This window comes from Amblyraja radiata, chromosome 2 (assembly GCF_010909765.2).
Source record: "Amblyraja radiata isolate CabotCenter1 chromosome 2, sAmbRad1.1.pri, whole genome shotgun sequence".
Classification (NCBI taxonomy): Eukaryota; Metazoa; Chordata; class Chondrichthyes; order Rajiformes; family Rajidae; genus Amblyraja; species Amblyraja radiata.
The window spans coordinates 60,806,173-60,820,889 of NC_045957.1; the positions used below are offsets into that span (position 1 = coordinate 60,806,173).

The 14,717-nt window shown below is 40.9% G+C and overlaps 1 protein-coding gene across 2 annotated transcripts in view; it reads left to right on the forward strand.

The window, feature by feature from the left end:
- Positions 1-14,717, forward strand: part of jazf1 (JAZF zinc finger 1) — a 230,828-nt gene that overhangs the window by 63,895 nt on the left and 152,216 nt on the right. The window contains exon 2 of one of the 2 annotated variants that reach the window (XM_033047475.1): positions 78-192. The exons of the other annotated variant lie outside the window; for it this stretch is intronic. Coding sequence (XP_032903366.1) covers positions 144-192 — 49 coding nt within the window. The 5' untranslated portion in view covers positions 78-143. The remainder of the gene's footprint in view (positions 1-77; positions 193-14,717) is intronic. 2 annotated transcript variants of the gene reach the window in all.

The window sequence follows — 14,717 nt, forward strand, 5'->3', positions numbered from 1 at the left end:
GTCTTACTTCCAATAATGTTGGATGGCACATGTCTGTTGTATAATTTCTAACTCTGCATCTCAAATTATTTCTAAAGCTGGCGGCAGACCTGAAACCATCAGCGGTTCAACCTTGACCGCTAAAATTACACCAGATACATTCTATGCATCATTCGAGCCCTGTTGATTCATGTAGCATGTTCACCTGCCTTGGTAGGACAACATCTATAATTATAATCCCAGACACTTTTCACATATCAATAAATAGTGTATGTAAAGCAAAATGGAGATATTCATTATATTTTCTTAAGAACGTGGTATAACTAAATCTTTATTGGGTATTTTGGCTCTGTGAAACAGTTAAGCACAGAGCAATATTCAATAGAAGAATCACAGTAAAAAGTACAGAAGGTAATTTTTGTTTTAAATGTACTGGCTTGCCCAATCGGAGTGGTTATAATATTGTTAAAATTGTTTGAGAACTATAATGGGACTAAAATAAAGATAAAATAAAAATATCTGACGATTTCTTTTGAAAGAAACATGACATAACCGTGTTCACCCGCCATCTCTCCCCTCTCCTGACAAATGTCATGTGGGACAAATTACAAACAATTCCGAATAAATATAAGATAGGTGTAAAAGTTCTAACTTTCCGGATTTATGTGTGTTTAGTGAATTACATTTTTTTTCAACCTGCAATTTGAGACAAATAAATGTGCTATTTCATGTTGGGAATTTCGTACGGTTTTTTGTATCAAAATGTGTAATCGAGGTATACAGAGAACAAATATAGGCTACAACAAAAAAAATCTCTTCTAATTCCAGTATAGTCCTTCCATATGCACAAAGAAGAAATAAGACATTGTTTAAACATCATCAAAGTTAAGCTCAAAATATATTTGCTACTTGTTTCCCCCTAAACAAGACCAAAAACTTAATTTAAACATGTATATGTGAAAAATAATAGCTTTTTTCTAATGTACACTTTGTGAACTGGAGAACACTAATGATTAGCATGGATTGCTCATTTTATTGTCGATATTTAAGCACATAATTGGTATATAACATCGCTTATGTTCAACAACAGATTTTATATTCCTGAAAATTGGCTTATGAGACTTCAAAATGTAATATCACCAAATGACAATTTGTGTTAGATTTTCTATATTAAGGTTGGTGATGATCTGCTCCAATAATAGAATAATGATTTGGAAATGTAAAAATTCAAATGATGGGAATGTATATTTTAAAAGAACTCAAATTGCATCTGAGATTCTGCTTCTCAAGGTTGATTTCTTTACTAACCAGTTTGCAGCCAGTTATTTTGCTTTATTTCTGGGTCTTCAGAGAAGAGCACATTTTTTCTAGCTCACAAACGAGCAATGTTTTCCAATGGAGCTAATAAGGTTGTTTCTGACTTCTGGCTATTCTAACCATAATATCAGTTTCTGCTGTGGAATGGAGGATCTTCAAGTTAAAGCAGAGGATAGTTGGTCTGCGTTTCTTGTCATCTAGTGTTGGAAAAGATTAGCTTAAAAATGTTAGACGTTTTTCAGTAAGACGTGTGGCCAGAATGGTTAAAAGAGAAGATTTTTATGCCTGAATTTTTTTTCTCAAACAATTACCCTTGAGATTTCAGAAGCAATAATCCGATTTGTGCCAAAACATGAAACAATTCCCTGTTGAAGACTGTGTAAATGAGGTAGCTTGCTCTTGTCAAGACCTCACAGGTCAGTGGTATGAAATGTTTTTAACATTGAAGATACTTTTATATTGGTTGACTGTGGTGGCTGTAAATGTGGAAACAATTTCCTCACTAATTTGGGACAATTGGTATGTTTTCCTCAATCAGAACGGAAATAATAAAATTTAAAAACGTTTAGAAGCGCCCACCACTTAGTTTGGTTGCACCTGGTGTTCCTAATTACATTTGTTTCGATCATCACTCAAAACTTGGAGGCTAAATAGCCACCATCAATACTTATGAATGTATATTGGGTATTAACTTGTAAAACAAAATTATGGGAATTGTGTGATATTGTTAAATCCAAGGTGATGACATTTTTGATTATTTGAAAAGTTGACTTTGTTATAATTTCAAGGTCAGAAACCATTTTGGCCACACAATTTGGTTTCTGACAATATTAAATACCACATTTTTGCCCATGAGCTTTGAATTTACTTCTTGTGGTTAATTTTAACTAACCATTCTTTGCTAAAGAGAGAAACTTCAATAAAACTTAAGTTAGGGTTGCAGAGACTGCTGGGGCAGTTTCAGTGTTTATCTGATAAGAAAGCTTTCTGCTTAGTACCATAAAATTATCAAAGAGGCATCTGTTCAATGCAAAAGGTTGGTTGATTTTTTTTATCTTAAAAGTAAGCTTGGCGAAAGTAGACTTTTCATTTATACATTTGCCCTTGAGGCAAGAATAACGCCCCATAAAGTTTGCTATTTCTTGCCACAATACTGCAATGGCTGCAGCCAATTTTACTTATTCCAGTCCTCTCTTAGGTCTGGAATGTCTTGCCTGGCAGCCTTTTAACTAGGTCAACAGATTTCAAATGTTAAATTTAGTAGCTGCATGCAAAAATTAATTGTTAACAGAATCATTATTACCAACAGTAAAATAGTTAGACTAAGTGATGTCTCCATGGAAATGACTACAGGTTTCCTTAGAAGTGGATGAAATGAAATGCGTGGTTACACATTTGTAAATGTAAGAGGGTTACATTGCTTATTAACATCAATGTGCTTTTTTAATGCAATTTTAAACTTTAAAAAAATATATAAATAAACACAAATAAAGTATATATAATCTTAGATGTTTGGAATATTTTATTTCTTCGTGTTGTCTCCAAAGAACCAGCCTATTCCAACCATATAATTTAATTTTTGATAGAGATTGCTACAAATTATCACAAAGTATTAAAATATGATGTTTTCCGTTGGTTTTGTGTTTCAGCGATTTCGGAATCATTTTTGCTGGAACAAGCTGGTACTTCATAAAAATGTCACCAATCAAATTCTACATTAAGCACCTACCCATTTGCCCCAGGCTGTTGAAATAAATTCAGACCAGGTGTTCCTCTCATAATGGAACTCTCTGATGTGTTCTGATAATGAGCTTGAAAACGGAAACTGTCATTTTTCAAGTGGCTTGAAGAATGCAATTAGAGCAGTTTTAAAAGTGCCATGGGACAGTATTCCATCAACAAAGCATTAGTTTCATGGACATTCTAAGAGCAATGTTTTCCAAAAAGTAAGGTTGTGTGTTTTTGTTTTTGTTTTGATTGTTGGCAGATGCTGTTCACTATATACCTGTTGATGTAAAATACTCCATTGACAAGCCAACCAAAGATCTGCTGTTCTTGGTAGTTATGATAAACTTATCAATGCATTGTAGCTATGATGATCTTTGATGCTTCAATGGAAGCAGAATTTATTATAGATTCTCTGATCAGTGCTTGAGAGTTCTTCATATTACAAAAGTGGACTATGAAATATCTATATATATTATTAAAACTCTCATCTTGTTTGTTTGTATGCGTGCGTGCGTGGATGTGATATCCCAAAATCCCGCCGAAACAGTATACGATCGCACTACAATTTTTGACCTACCTTATTCACCATTGTCCTGGGATGTAAATGAAACAAGTTTCGTTCGGATTGATGTTATATTTTGCTTTGTTTATATTATATGTTACTGACATTTATAACTTAAAACAGCGCCCCCACTTGTCAGCCGCGCCTGCACGGTTGGTTGAGGCCCGTCAGCCCCGCGTGTGCGCTGTGTGTCCGGCGGCGGGCAGAGGCCATGCCGGGGACCCGGGGCCTGGGGGCTGTGTCTGGGGGTGGCGGTGGCGGCGCTGCTGCACTGAGCCCACGTGGCGGGGTCCGGGGGCGGGGGAGGCCACGCCTGGGACCCGGGGGCTGGGTCTGGGGGGGGTGGCGCAGCTGCTCCGGGGCCGCGGAGAGGGAGAGGAGCGGGACCCTCGAGATCTTGGGGAGGTGAGGAGGGATGGTGTGGAGATTGAGGGAGAGGAGGGGGTAGGGAGGGAGAGGAGGGGGTAGGAAGGGAGAGGATGGGGAAAGTGGGGGAGGTGAGGAGGTACAGTAGGGGAGGTAGGGAGTAGGGGATAGAGGGAGGACAGTGAGAAAGGAGATTGGGGGGAGGTAAGATGGGGGGAGTAAAGGAGTGGGGGAGGTGGGAGACAGAGGGAGAGGAGGGTAGTAGTGATGGGAGAGGGGTTATGGAGGGAGGGAATGACTGAAGGTAGCGGAAAGGAGAGGGAGGGGAGGAGGAGAGGGGAAATAGGAGTGAGGGTGAAGAGGAGGGGGAAGGACTGCTGGGGGTTTATGGGGAATGGAGGAGGATAGAGGTAGGAATAGGGATGGCGAAGTAATGGAGGAGGGGAGGGGGAAGAGAGAAGAGGGAAGGGAGGGGGTGAGGGAAGTAAGCAGAAGAGGGTTGGTGGAGGGTGGGGAGAGGGAGGATAATGGAGGGGGGGAATAGGGGACTGAAGAGGGAGAGTGAGAAGCGTTCACATTGATCTTATATTTTACAAGTTATTGCCATTTTAAACTTTAAAAATGTCGCAATGCCTGCTCAGTTTGGTGGAATATTGCATTGGGGGAACGGGACCCAACGGGTCTGCACTTGATCTAGTGCTATATAAATGCAAAAGTCGTGTCGATTTCCTAAAATGTTTATGTGGTAACAACTGTGGAGAAACTTTCCCTCGGGAGGAGCATTTGAATTTATCTGTTGGAAGGAAGAAGTAAAACTGACTCGTCCCTTTGATTAGTTGCAGAGTGTCAATGGTGGACTCCGAGTCCAAATTATTGACAGGACTTGTCAATAAGCTACGGCTTATTGGGAATAAAAGGTTTACATCAGGAAGCCATGTAAGCAGAACTCTTCTGCTTCAAGGAAAATATGTGTAAAATTGAATCATAAGCTCTAGTTTTTGTTTTTGTGTACCTTGTGTGTTGTGACTGTCGGCAGACCAATTTCTCTCTGGAAGTTTTATTGTGTCGTATCGTAGCCATTATCAGTACTTTTGTAATGTATGCATTTTTATCAGCTTTTACAGAGATAAGTAAATAATTATAAATTTTGAGCATTATTTTGCTAATAGATCCAGGTAGCATAAATGGGACAAATTAGTTGAAAAACCTAAAACCTTGTTTTATAATGTGAAAAACGTACTTTTTTTCTATGCGTGTTGCTGAGTAAAGAGGTCAGAACGTTTATTTTAACCTGAATTGATGATGCCATTTCTTTGCTATTAACATTTTCTGCTATTGCAATTTTAAGAAAACATTGAATGGGAATGGATTGTTGCAATAATCAATGGTAGATAAAAATGCTGAAGAAACTCAGCGGGTGAGGCAGCATCTATGGAGCGAAGGAATAGGTGACGTTATGGGTCAAGACCCTTCTTCAGACTGATGTGGAGGTGGTGGGAGCGGGAAGTAGAAAGGAAGAGGCGGAGACAGTGGGCTGTGGAAGTGCTGGGAAGGGGTGGGGAAAGAGGGAGAAAGCAAGGGCTACCTGAAATTGGAGGTCAATGTTCATATCGCTGGGGTATAAACTACCCAAGCGAAATATGAGGTTCTGCTCCTCCAATTTACGGTGGGACTCACTCTGGCCATGGAGGAGGCCCAGGACAGAAAGGTCGGATTCGTAATGGGAGGGGGAGTTGAAGTGCTGAGCCACCGGGAGATCAGGTTGGTTATTGTGAACTGAGCGAAGGTGTTGGGCGAAGCGATCGCCAAGCCTCTGATTGGTCTCACCGATGTAGAGCGGCTGACACCTCAGCAGCGGATGCAATAAGTTGGGGGAAGTGCCGGTGAACCTCTGCCACATCTGGAAAGACTGCTTAGGTCCTTGGATGGAGTCAAGGGGGGAGGTAAAGCGACAACTGTTGCATTTCCTGCGGAAAGTACCATGGGAGGGGGTGGTTTGGGTGGGAAGGCTCGAATTGACCAGGGAGTTACGGAGGGAGCGGTCTCTGCGGAAAGCCGAAAGGTAGGAGATGGGAAGATGTGGCCAGTGGTGGGATCCCGTTGGAGGTGGCAAAATTTCAACAGATAATCCTCTGACATTTTCGCCACCTCCAACGGATCTCTACCCGAAACATCACCTATTCCTTCACTCCATAGATGCTGCCTCACCCGCTGAGTTACTCCAGCATTTTTATCTACCTTCGATTTTTCCAGCATCTGCAGTTCCTTCTTAAACGTTGCAATAATCAATGTTGATTACCTCTGGGTCAGCTTACAGAAAAGACGCTGAATGATCATCTACGAGCCACTGATTCAGTTATAGACCATAGCTCTTAGTTTTTACTTTGGACTTTAGATTTTAGAGATACAATTTTACCGAAGCCAAATAACCTACAAACCTGTACGTCTTTGGAGTGTGGGAAGAAACTGGAGCACCTGGAGAAAAGCCACGTGGTCATAGGGGGAACATACAAAATGCATACAGACAGCACACATAAGCAGGATCAAAGCCAAGTCTCTGACACTGTAGGCAACTGCTGCGCCACAGTGCCGCCCACTTTTAGTTTTGGACATAATGAATAGAAACAGGCCCTATGGCCCACCATGTCCACGCAAACAATTGTTCATCAGTTTGCACCAGTTCTATGTTATCCCACTTGCGCATCCACTCCCTACGCATTAAGGAAATTTACATAGGCCAATTAACCTAGAAACTAAAGAGTTTATGGGATGTGGGAGGAATACCCAGAGGAAACCCAGGCAGAACGTGCAAACTTCCATACAAATAGCACCCGACAGGATCAAACCCAATCAAATCCTGTGAGGCAGCACATCTACCAGCTGCACCACTGTGCCGCCTTTGTGTGAAATCCAGAACAATTTGGATTCCCATGAAGAAATTGTTACAAACCTGGGGCTAAATGCTGCCTGCTTCAACTCTGTGATTTCTGTTGTGCAATAATTTAATTTACTGCATATATTCTGTCCATTTTTGCCAGCTTTTGAAATCCAACAAAAAATGTTGAGTTAAAAATTTGCAGTATAAATATAGATGGGTTATAAGCAGCAAGAAAATAAACTGCTGGAGGAACTTAGCAGGTCAGGCAGCATTGTTGGAGGCCGAGGGATGGTTGATGTTTTATGGGCCTGTCCCACTTTGCAATTTTTTTTCAGCGACTGCGAACGTTAGTGACTGACGCCCTAAAAAGTTGTATGACACTCCGCATCCCCGACACGTCAAGCACGTCACCCGCCTTCACACTACTCCGAAGTATAATAATCACATTGGAAATGAACATCTGCTTCCTTGTCAGTTTGCCCGCTGCTCAAACAGATAGCGATCTGGGGTTTTTAGGTATGAGTCGCTCCCTGCGAGGTCTCTGTTTCGCCCCAGCAGTATCCTGTTTCTATCTCACCACGCTCCGCTCCAGTTCTCCCAGCCGAGTTGGATCTCTGCTGCAGATATCGTTCTGCTTTCAATTCTCGCCGTTCGTAAATCCCTATACATTCAGTAACATTTCTCTTGGACATACCAAGGCGAATAATCTTTAAGCAATCAGCGCCCAGTCGTAGCCCCCGTGATCGCCGCTTCTATGCATTCTCCTCCGGCTTCAATCTAAACAAGCAAGCTTGTGTTCGTCCTAGTGGACTGCTCAGACCCTAGTTATTGGGGGTCTCTTTAAATTGCGATACATTGCACATGTGTCGATCTTTGTGATTACAACAGCAATGAGGACTACACACGCTAGTCATTCTCACCTTGTGCCGAGTTGCATGTGTATATCATAAGAAATAAAACAGCAAAGTTGCAGGTATGGAGCGTTACCGGTCGTCACCTGCAGGACAGCATACATCAGCCTGTGACGGCGCACGACATGAAAAGACACCCAGATGTCGCCTGAAGATTTTGAAAATTCCAAATTCCAGAGACGACAGGGAGTCACCACATGTCACGCCGGGTCACGACCCGACCACGCCATGACAACCTCTTTTCAGGCGTCGCCGAAAATGTCGCCCAAGTGGGCCAGGCCCTTTGGGTTGAGACAAGTTATCTATCTATATATTACTAAAACTCTCATCTTGTATGTTTGTATGCCTGCGTGCGTGCGTGTGCGTGAGATACAAAAACCCCACCAAAACGATACACGATAGCCCTACAATTTTTGGCCCACCTTGCTCAGCATTGTCCTGGGATGTAAATGAAACAGATTTTGTTCGGATTTATGTTATATTTTACAAGTTATTGACATATTAAACTTTACAAAAATTACTTTTCAAACCACTTTTCCACTTGCCCTGCCCATCAGCCGCGTTCAGTGTCACAATGACATCACAATGGGATCCAGTTCGACGTCACAATGATGTCACAATGGGATCCCTAGTCTCACTTACATTTTTTTAAATCGCGATTTAAAAAAAACCCTCAAGTTTTAATCAAATTCTACCTTCATTAACAGCTAACATTGTGTTTAGGTTATTTTAAAGAAAAAAAAGCGATTTTCATTGAGAATTCCATTTTAAAAAATAACATCGCGATTTTCATGGGAATGAGGGGGAATGAAGGAGGATAGCGGTAGGAAGTGGGAGGGCAAGGTGCAGTTTGGGGAGGGTTGCCGTGACTCGCGTCACAACGGGGATCTCTGGTATCACAACAGGAACCCCTCAGCCGCGCTTGCACATTTTAGGGCTATGGGTGAGTGGTGGAATATTGCGTTGGGGGAACGAGGCCCAACGGGTCCCCACCTGGTCTAGTATATTTTTAAAAACAAACTCTATGGTGCACACAGAGAGTTAGGACTAAGTGTTGTCTTCACTTAAAGCAGGTTAGATGAGGAGGCGCTTCCATTCAAATCAAGTGAAAAGACCTATGTGTCATCCTGTCAGTCTCTCAATCACTCTTGTCAGTCTCTCTGAAAGCTTTTTATTTTCCTTTTCACAGATGTTTCCCATGCTTAAGCAGGGTAATAATGCCAGGTGACTAAACATTTTGATGACATTTCCCTGCAATATCTAGGGTGCTACATTTCTCACTTTGGTGGGTAATGAAGCATTCTCATCCCTGCACCTACTTTCAAAGCTTCCTAACTTCTAAGTTATTCCACATGGCAAATTGTGCATGATTCTGGCTGGTTGATTGCAGTATCATTATTGATAATCACTGAAGGCACTGAGAAAGGCGGACACCATAACATGCTAGAAATTGGCCATTTTGATGGAAGACCTCTTATATTCGAAATCACATTGATAGTTGATACCTGAGGAATGATAGCCACCACTTTATCTGATTTGCCTATATTCTAGTAGAAAACTTTTAAAGTATTTAATGGCATCTTGTATGTGTATAACATGATATTTTCAAATAATATGCAATATGCAAATTAATATGCTTTTTTTAAACTTGTTTTCTGTGTAGCTGAATTGAGTAAAATCTGAAATATTCAGATGTTAGTTTTAAATCCATTATCTTGCAAACTATAGTTAACCAGAAGTTTGGAAACAAACTGCTTCTGAAATATCTTTCCTTTTGTTTTGGGTATAATCCTGATATGAACTATATAGACATATTTGTTGTTTCTTACGATGAAGTTCAACAGGTGCTGCAAATGAACGTCAAAAAAATCTCATGTTTTGCTTTCTCTACATCTTAAATTCAAATTAATATGAATATGTAGGTTTATTGCCAAATCTCATTTTAAAAAGGTTAAAACTAATAAAGATCTGTAGGCAAATTCTAATAACAATATAATGTTCATGATTTGTTGCCAAATGTAATTTGAAACACTCCAATTTGAATATCTTTGGCACCCTTCCCATATGATCCATATCAGTGAACTAGGTTGCCAACCTCGTTACCTGTACTTGAAACTGTTAATCAACTTGATCATGCATATTAATCTGTGGATGAAGGAGTTTTTGTGTATGAAAGAAAGAATAACTGTAACTGAAGCACGCAGTAGGTTGCATTATTCTTTATTGGTATAAAAAACCTGCATTGTTTGTGTCGCAACTTCGGGCGAGTACCTTGTGGGCTCTTTATGGTTGATATTCGCAGATTTTCTCATTGTTTTCTCTGCAAAGTTATCTTCCTTTGCATTAAACTAAATCTTCTCCATGATTCAAGGTTATTTTGATTTCATTCTCAAACCCATAAAATTTTCAATATTATTCAATAAGAAATAATCTATATAGATTGAAATCTTTCAGAAAACATGATTAAAATTGGATTTAAAATGTGCACAGTAAAATTCCAATCATCCAAAACCCTTCGCACTAGCAGATTTTTTAGGACTATTGGATGTTACTCCAGTTAATTTCCAAATGCAATTTTATGTCACTTTATGTAATAATTCCACTGAACCTGTTGAGTTTAAAAGGAGCAGGAAATGTATGTGTAGTCTAGACCCTAACTCCAATCTCAAGTTTACCCATGTTATTGACCCTTGGTGTTCCACATCCCAATTACACTCTGGATTCCCACTTCATCTTGTGGGCTAATGTGCGATGAAGATGGCAAACCATAAACACTTCAATGCTGGATTATTGGAGTTTTACTGTTGTGAGCAGTTGCCACTGGACCAATGAAGCTGATCAACACTGATGCCAGATGTTAGAAACATAGAAAATAGGTGCAGGAGTAGGCCATTCGGCCCTTCGAGCCTGCACCGCCATTCAATATGATCATGGCTGATCATCCAACTCAGGATCCTGTACCTGCCTTCTCTCCATACCCCCTGATACAAGGCCACAAGGGCCACATCTAACCCCCTCTTAAATATAGCCAATGAACTGGCCTCAACTACCTTCTGTGGCAGAGAATTCCACAGATTCACCACTCTCTGTGTGAAAAATATTTTTCTCATCTCGCTCCTAAAAGATTTCCCCCTTATCCTTAAACTGTGAGCCCTTGTTCTGGACTTCCCCAACATCGGGAACAATCTTCCTCCATCTAGCCTGTCCAACCCCTTAAGAATTTTGTAAGTTTCTATAAGAACCCCCCTCAATCTTCTAAATTCTAGCGAGTACAAGCCGAGTCTATCCAGTCTTTCTTCATATGAAAGTCCTGACATCCCAGGAATCAGTCTGGTGAACCTTCTCTGTACTCCCTCTATGGCAAGAATGTTGGACAAGGTTAGCAGTGATGCCAGCTTTGGATCCTTGTTACCTGTGAAGTATGCAGAACTGTTCTTCTTGATGACATCATCTATCCTTAATGGGGCAGATTCAAGCACAATGCCTTGTCCGGCCCGGTGGGACAGTGGTAGAACAGCTGCTCGCGGCGCCAGAAACCTGGGTTTGATCATCCTGACTATGGGTGCTGTCTGTTTGGAGTTTGAACTTTTTCTCTGTGACCTGGAAGGTTTTGTCCGGGAGATCCGGTTTCTTTCCATATTATAAGACGTGGAGGTTTGTAAGTTGTTCTGAGACGCTGAACCAACTGTTGAGCCTTCCCGAGATGTAGTGGGCCTGACAACGAAACAGTGAAGGGGGTGCCCACTGGGCCTGACAACGAAACAGTGAAGGGGGTGCCCACTTGATAACCCCAATGATGTACATGCATCAGTTTTACTTTAAGCTATGCCACTCATTGTGTGCAATCCGGGGAGAACATTTTGCCACATGAACACCCCCGCTCAGTCCGCCCAGGCCTACGCAATCTCCCAGTTGCCCTGACCCAAAATGTCAGTTGACCATTTTCTCCAGAAATTCTGTTTGACCAGCTGAGTTACTCCAGTACTAAAAAAGTGTATTTTTTTATAAACCAGCATCTGCAGTTCTTTGTATCCTTGGGAAATGTGATAGTGGACAACCCAGAGCCTGATCAAAGAGACGAGCTTTGAGGACTGTCACAAATAAGTAAAGAAACACAGCAAATGTACTGCTGAAATTAAGGATGGTATAACAAATACAATTAAACTACTTCATACTCACAGGCCAGAACTCAGCAAATTCAGTCAGCTGTGGAGCTGGGAAAGATTATAGAAACAAGCAGGGGGGCTTGGAAAGATACGAGAACAAGGCTGCAAATTGATAAAAATCTTGGCTTTGCTTTACCAGAGCCGATGTAATTCTGCAAGCAGAGCACAATGAATGGATTAGAACTGTTGCACGTTGTGACACAGATAGCAAAGCTCTGGATGACCTCAAATTTATGGAGATGTCAGAAGCTTGTCACAAATAGTCAGATCCAAGGATAAAGAAAAAGAATAGACGAGGGATGTATGACACTGTTGCAAGGTCCTGGACTCCCTTAATAATTTTCCTCAAACTCCTCTTGTTGCTGATAAAACATCAATAATCCTATTAACATAAAACAAAAATGCTAGAAATAAATCAGGCCTGGCTGCATCTGTAGGAAGAGAAAGTCACCACCTGACACGATGACTCTGTTTCACTTCCCAGGGATGCAGCCTGACCCAATAAATATTTCTAGCATTTACTGTTTTTGTTTTAAATTTCCAGCATCTGTATTTTTTGTTTGATCTTCAATGATCCTGATAATGTTACCTGATAAAACAGCCATGCACCTCACAAAACCTCAGATCAGCAAATTAAGCATGGCAATCTCAGGCGTCTTCCTGCAGTTCACCCTTGCCTCGAGAGGAGGCACTGTGAGGGATTGTTTGCATTCATTCCAGAGGACTAGAATGAAAAAGCAGGAATGTCATGCTTTATTAAGCACTGGTCACACTACATTTGGAGTATTGTGAGCAGTGATTGGGCACCATATCTGAAGTGGGATTTATTGGCTTTAGAGAGGATCGAGAGGGGGTTTACGAGAATGATCCCAGGGATGATTGGGTTAATGTATGATGAGTGTCTGACAGCCCTGCGCCTCAACTTGTTCCAGTTTCAAAGGATGAGGGGGGGGAGACTTCATTGAAACGTAATAATCAAAGGCCTGGATAGAGTGAACGTGAAGAGGATGTTTCCACTAGTGGGAGAGTCTAGGGCCCGAGAGTTCAACCTCACAATAAAAGGACGTACGTACCTTTAGAAGGGAGATGAGGAGGAACTTATTTTTGCTAGAGGGTGGTGAATGTGTGGAATTCATTGCCACAGACGACTGTGGAGGCCAGGTCTTTGCATATTCTTAAAGCAGAGATTGGCAGGTTCTTGATTAGTAATGGTGTTAAAGGTCATGGGGGGAAAGGGAGGAGAATGGGGTTGAGAGAGAAAGAAAGATCAGCAATGATTGAATAGTGGAGTAGGCTCGACGAGCCAAATGGCCTAATTCTGCTCCTATGACCAATGAACTTATGAACCCAATGATATGAACATTAAATTCTCCAATTTTAGGTCACTTCTACAAACACCTCCTATGCCCGGTCCCCTTTCTCTCCCCCCCCCTCCCCCACCCCCCAACACTACCCATCCCCTTCTCCTGAAACTTGGCTGACCTTGCACCAGTTTCTGGATGTTTTGTCAGGGATGTATTTGTGAGGGAATGCATACCCCATTTAAAAAAAATTCACATTGCTGAAAAATGTAGTTTCATATGGTATATCACCGCATGGCAGGCTTTGACCGCATACACCATTACTAAAAGCACTATTTTAATTTCACTAACATTGCCTGACTCTGCTCCTGACTCAGCTCATTTGCTGTCAAGTGCTCCATGTCTTTGTTATCTCAAGACCACCAAAGCATTTGCTCCTTGCTTCCCTCGTTATACTCAAATCAGTCAAAAGTCTGCTTCTCTTGTCCAATCTCTTCATTTATTTTACTTCAGCGCAGCCACTGACATAAATTAGTTCCAGCTCAAGCAACGATTTAATTTTTAAACTCTACTCTTTGTTTACACACCATTCCAGACTTAAAGTGTCCACAATCTATGCTCTAATTCTGGCTACTTCAGCACCCCTCAGTTAATCACTCCTTTGTTGGTGGCCTTGCTGTCAGAAGTCAAGGCATCAAGCTCAGGGATTCCAAAATCTGGCAGCTTTTAACTGCGCTTCTAAACCTACCCCAGACCAAATATTGGGCCATCTGCTCTATTATTTCCTGGTACAACTCATTGTCAAACTGTGATAAATAAAGCGATTCTAAAATATTTTAGAATGTTTCATTCTATTGAAAATATGGACAAACTATTAATTGCTCATTTAACTTCTATGCATTATATTTTATGCTATGGATGCTGGTTTATGGTTAGTATGCCATAAGATCATCACCGTGTTTATTGCTGCCAGCTTTATAATGTTAATATACTCAATTTGTAGTTGATGAGCCTATCTCTCTCAATCTGATGATCAGGTCTTTTTTTCCACAATATCAAAAGATTGGGAGAGCATTAGGTTTGTGCCATAATTGCTTTTAAAAAAACTAAGAATGCTGTTTGGTGCATTGGAAGCTATTGCTTGTTTTATAGGAATGGATTTAACACCATGTCCAAGAGAAGTATGAGTAAAGCCTGGAAATATATTTGTTAACATTCTGTTCACATTTATAACTTTGGAAAGAGGAAGATGGTTGTAAATGGCCCATTCTGAAATTCCCCATCCGTTATGTGTATTTGCATCTATATGTATTACTAATAAATAGTTTATAATAGAATTGTAACAAATCAAAGTAAGAAAGGAATATTTTTCTTTTGAATATAACATTGGCATACGCTGAACAACAGACGTTAAAATAAAGGTTATTCATTAAGTACGTTAGGATTTGGATTGGAATTTGCACTCGTAGTACTCATCTTTGACCTTGAAATCTGCCCACAATGATCTGA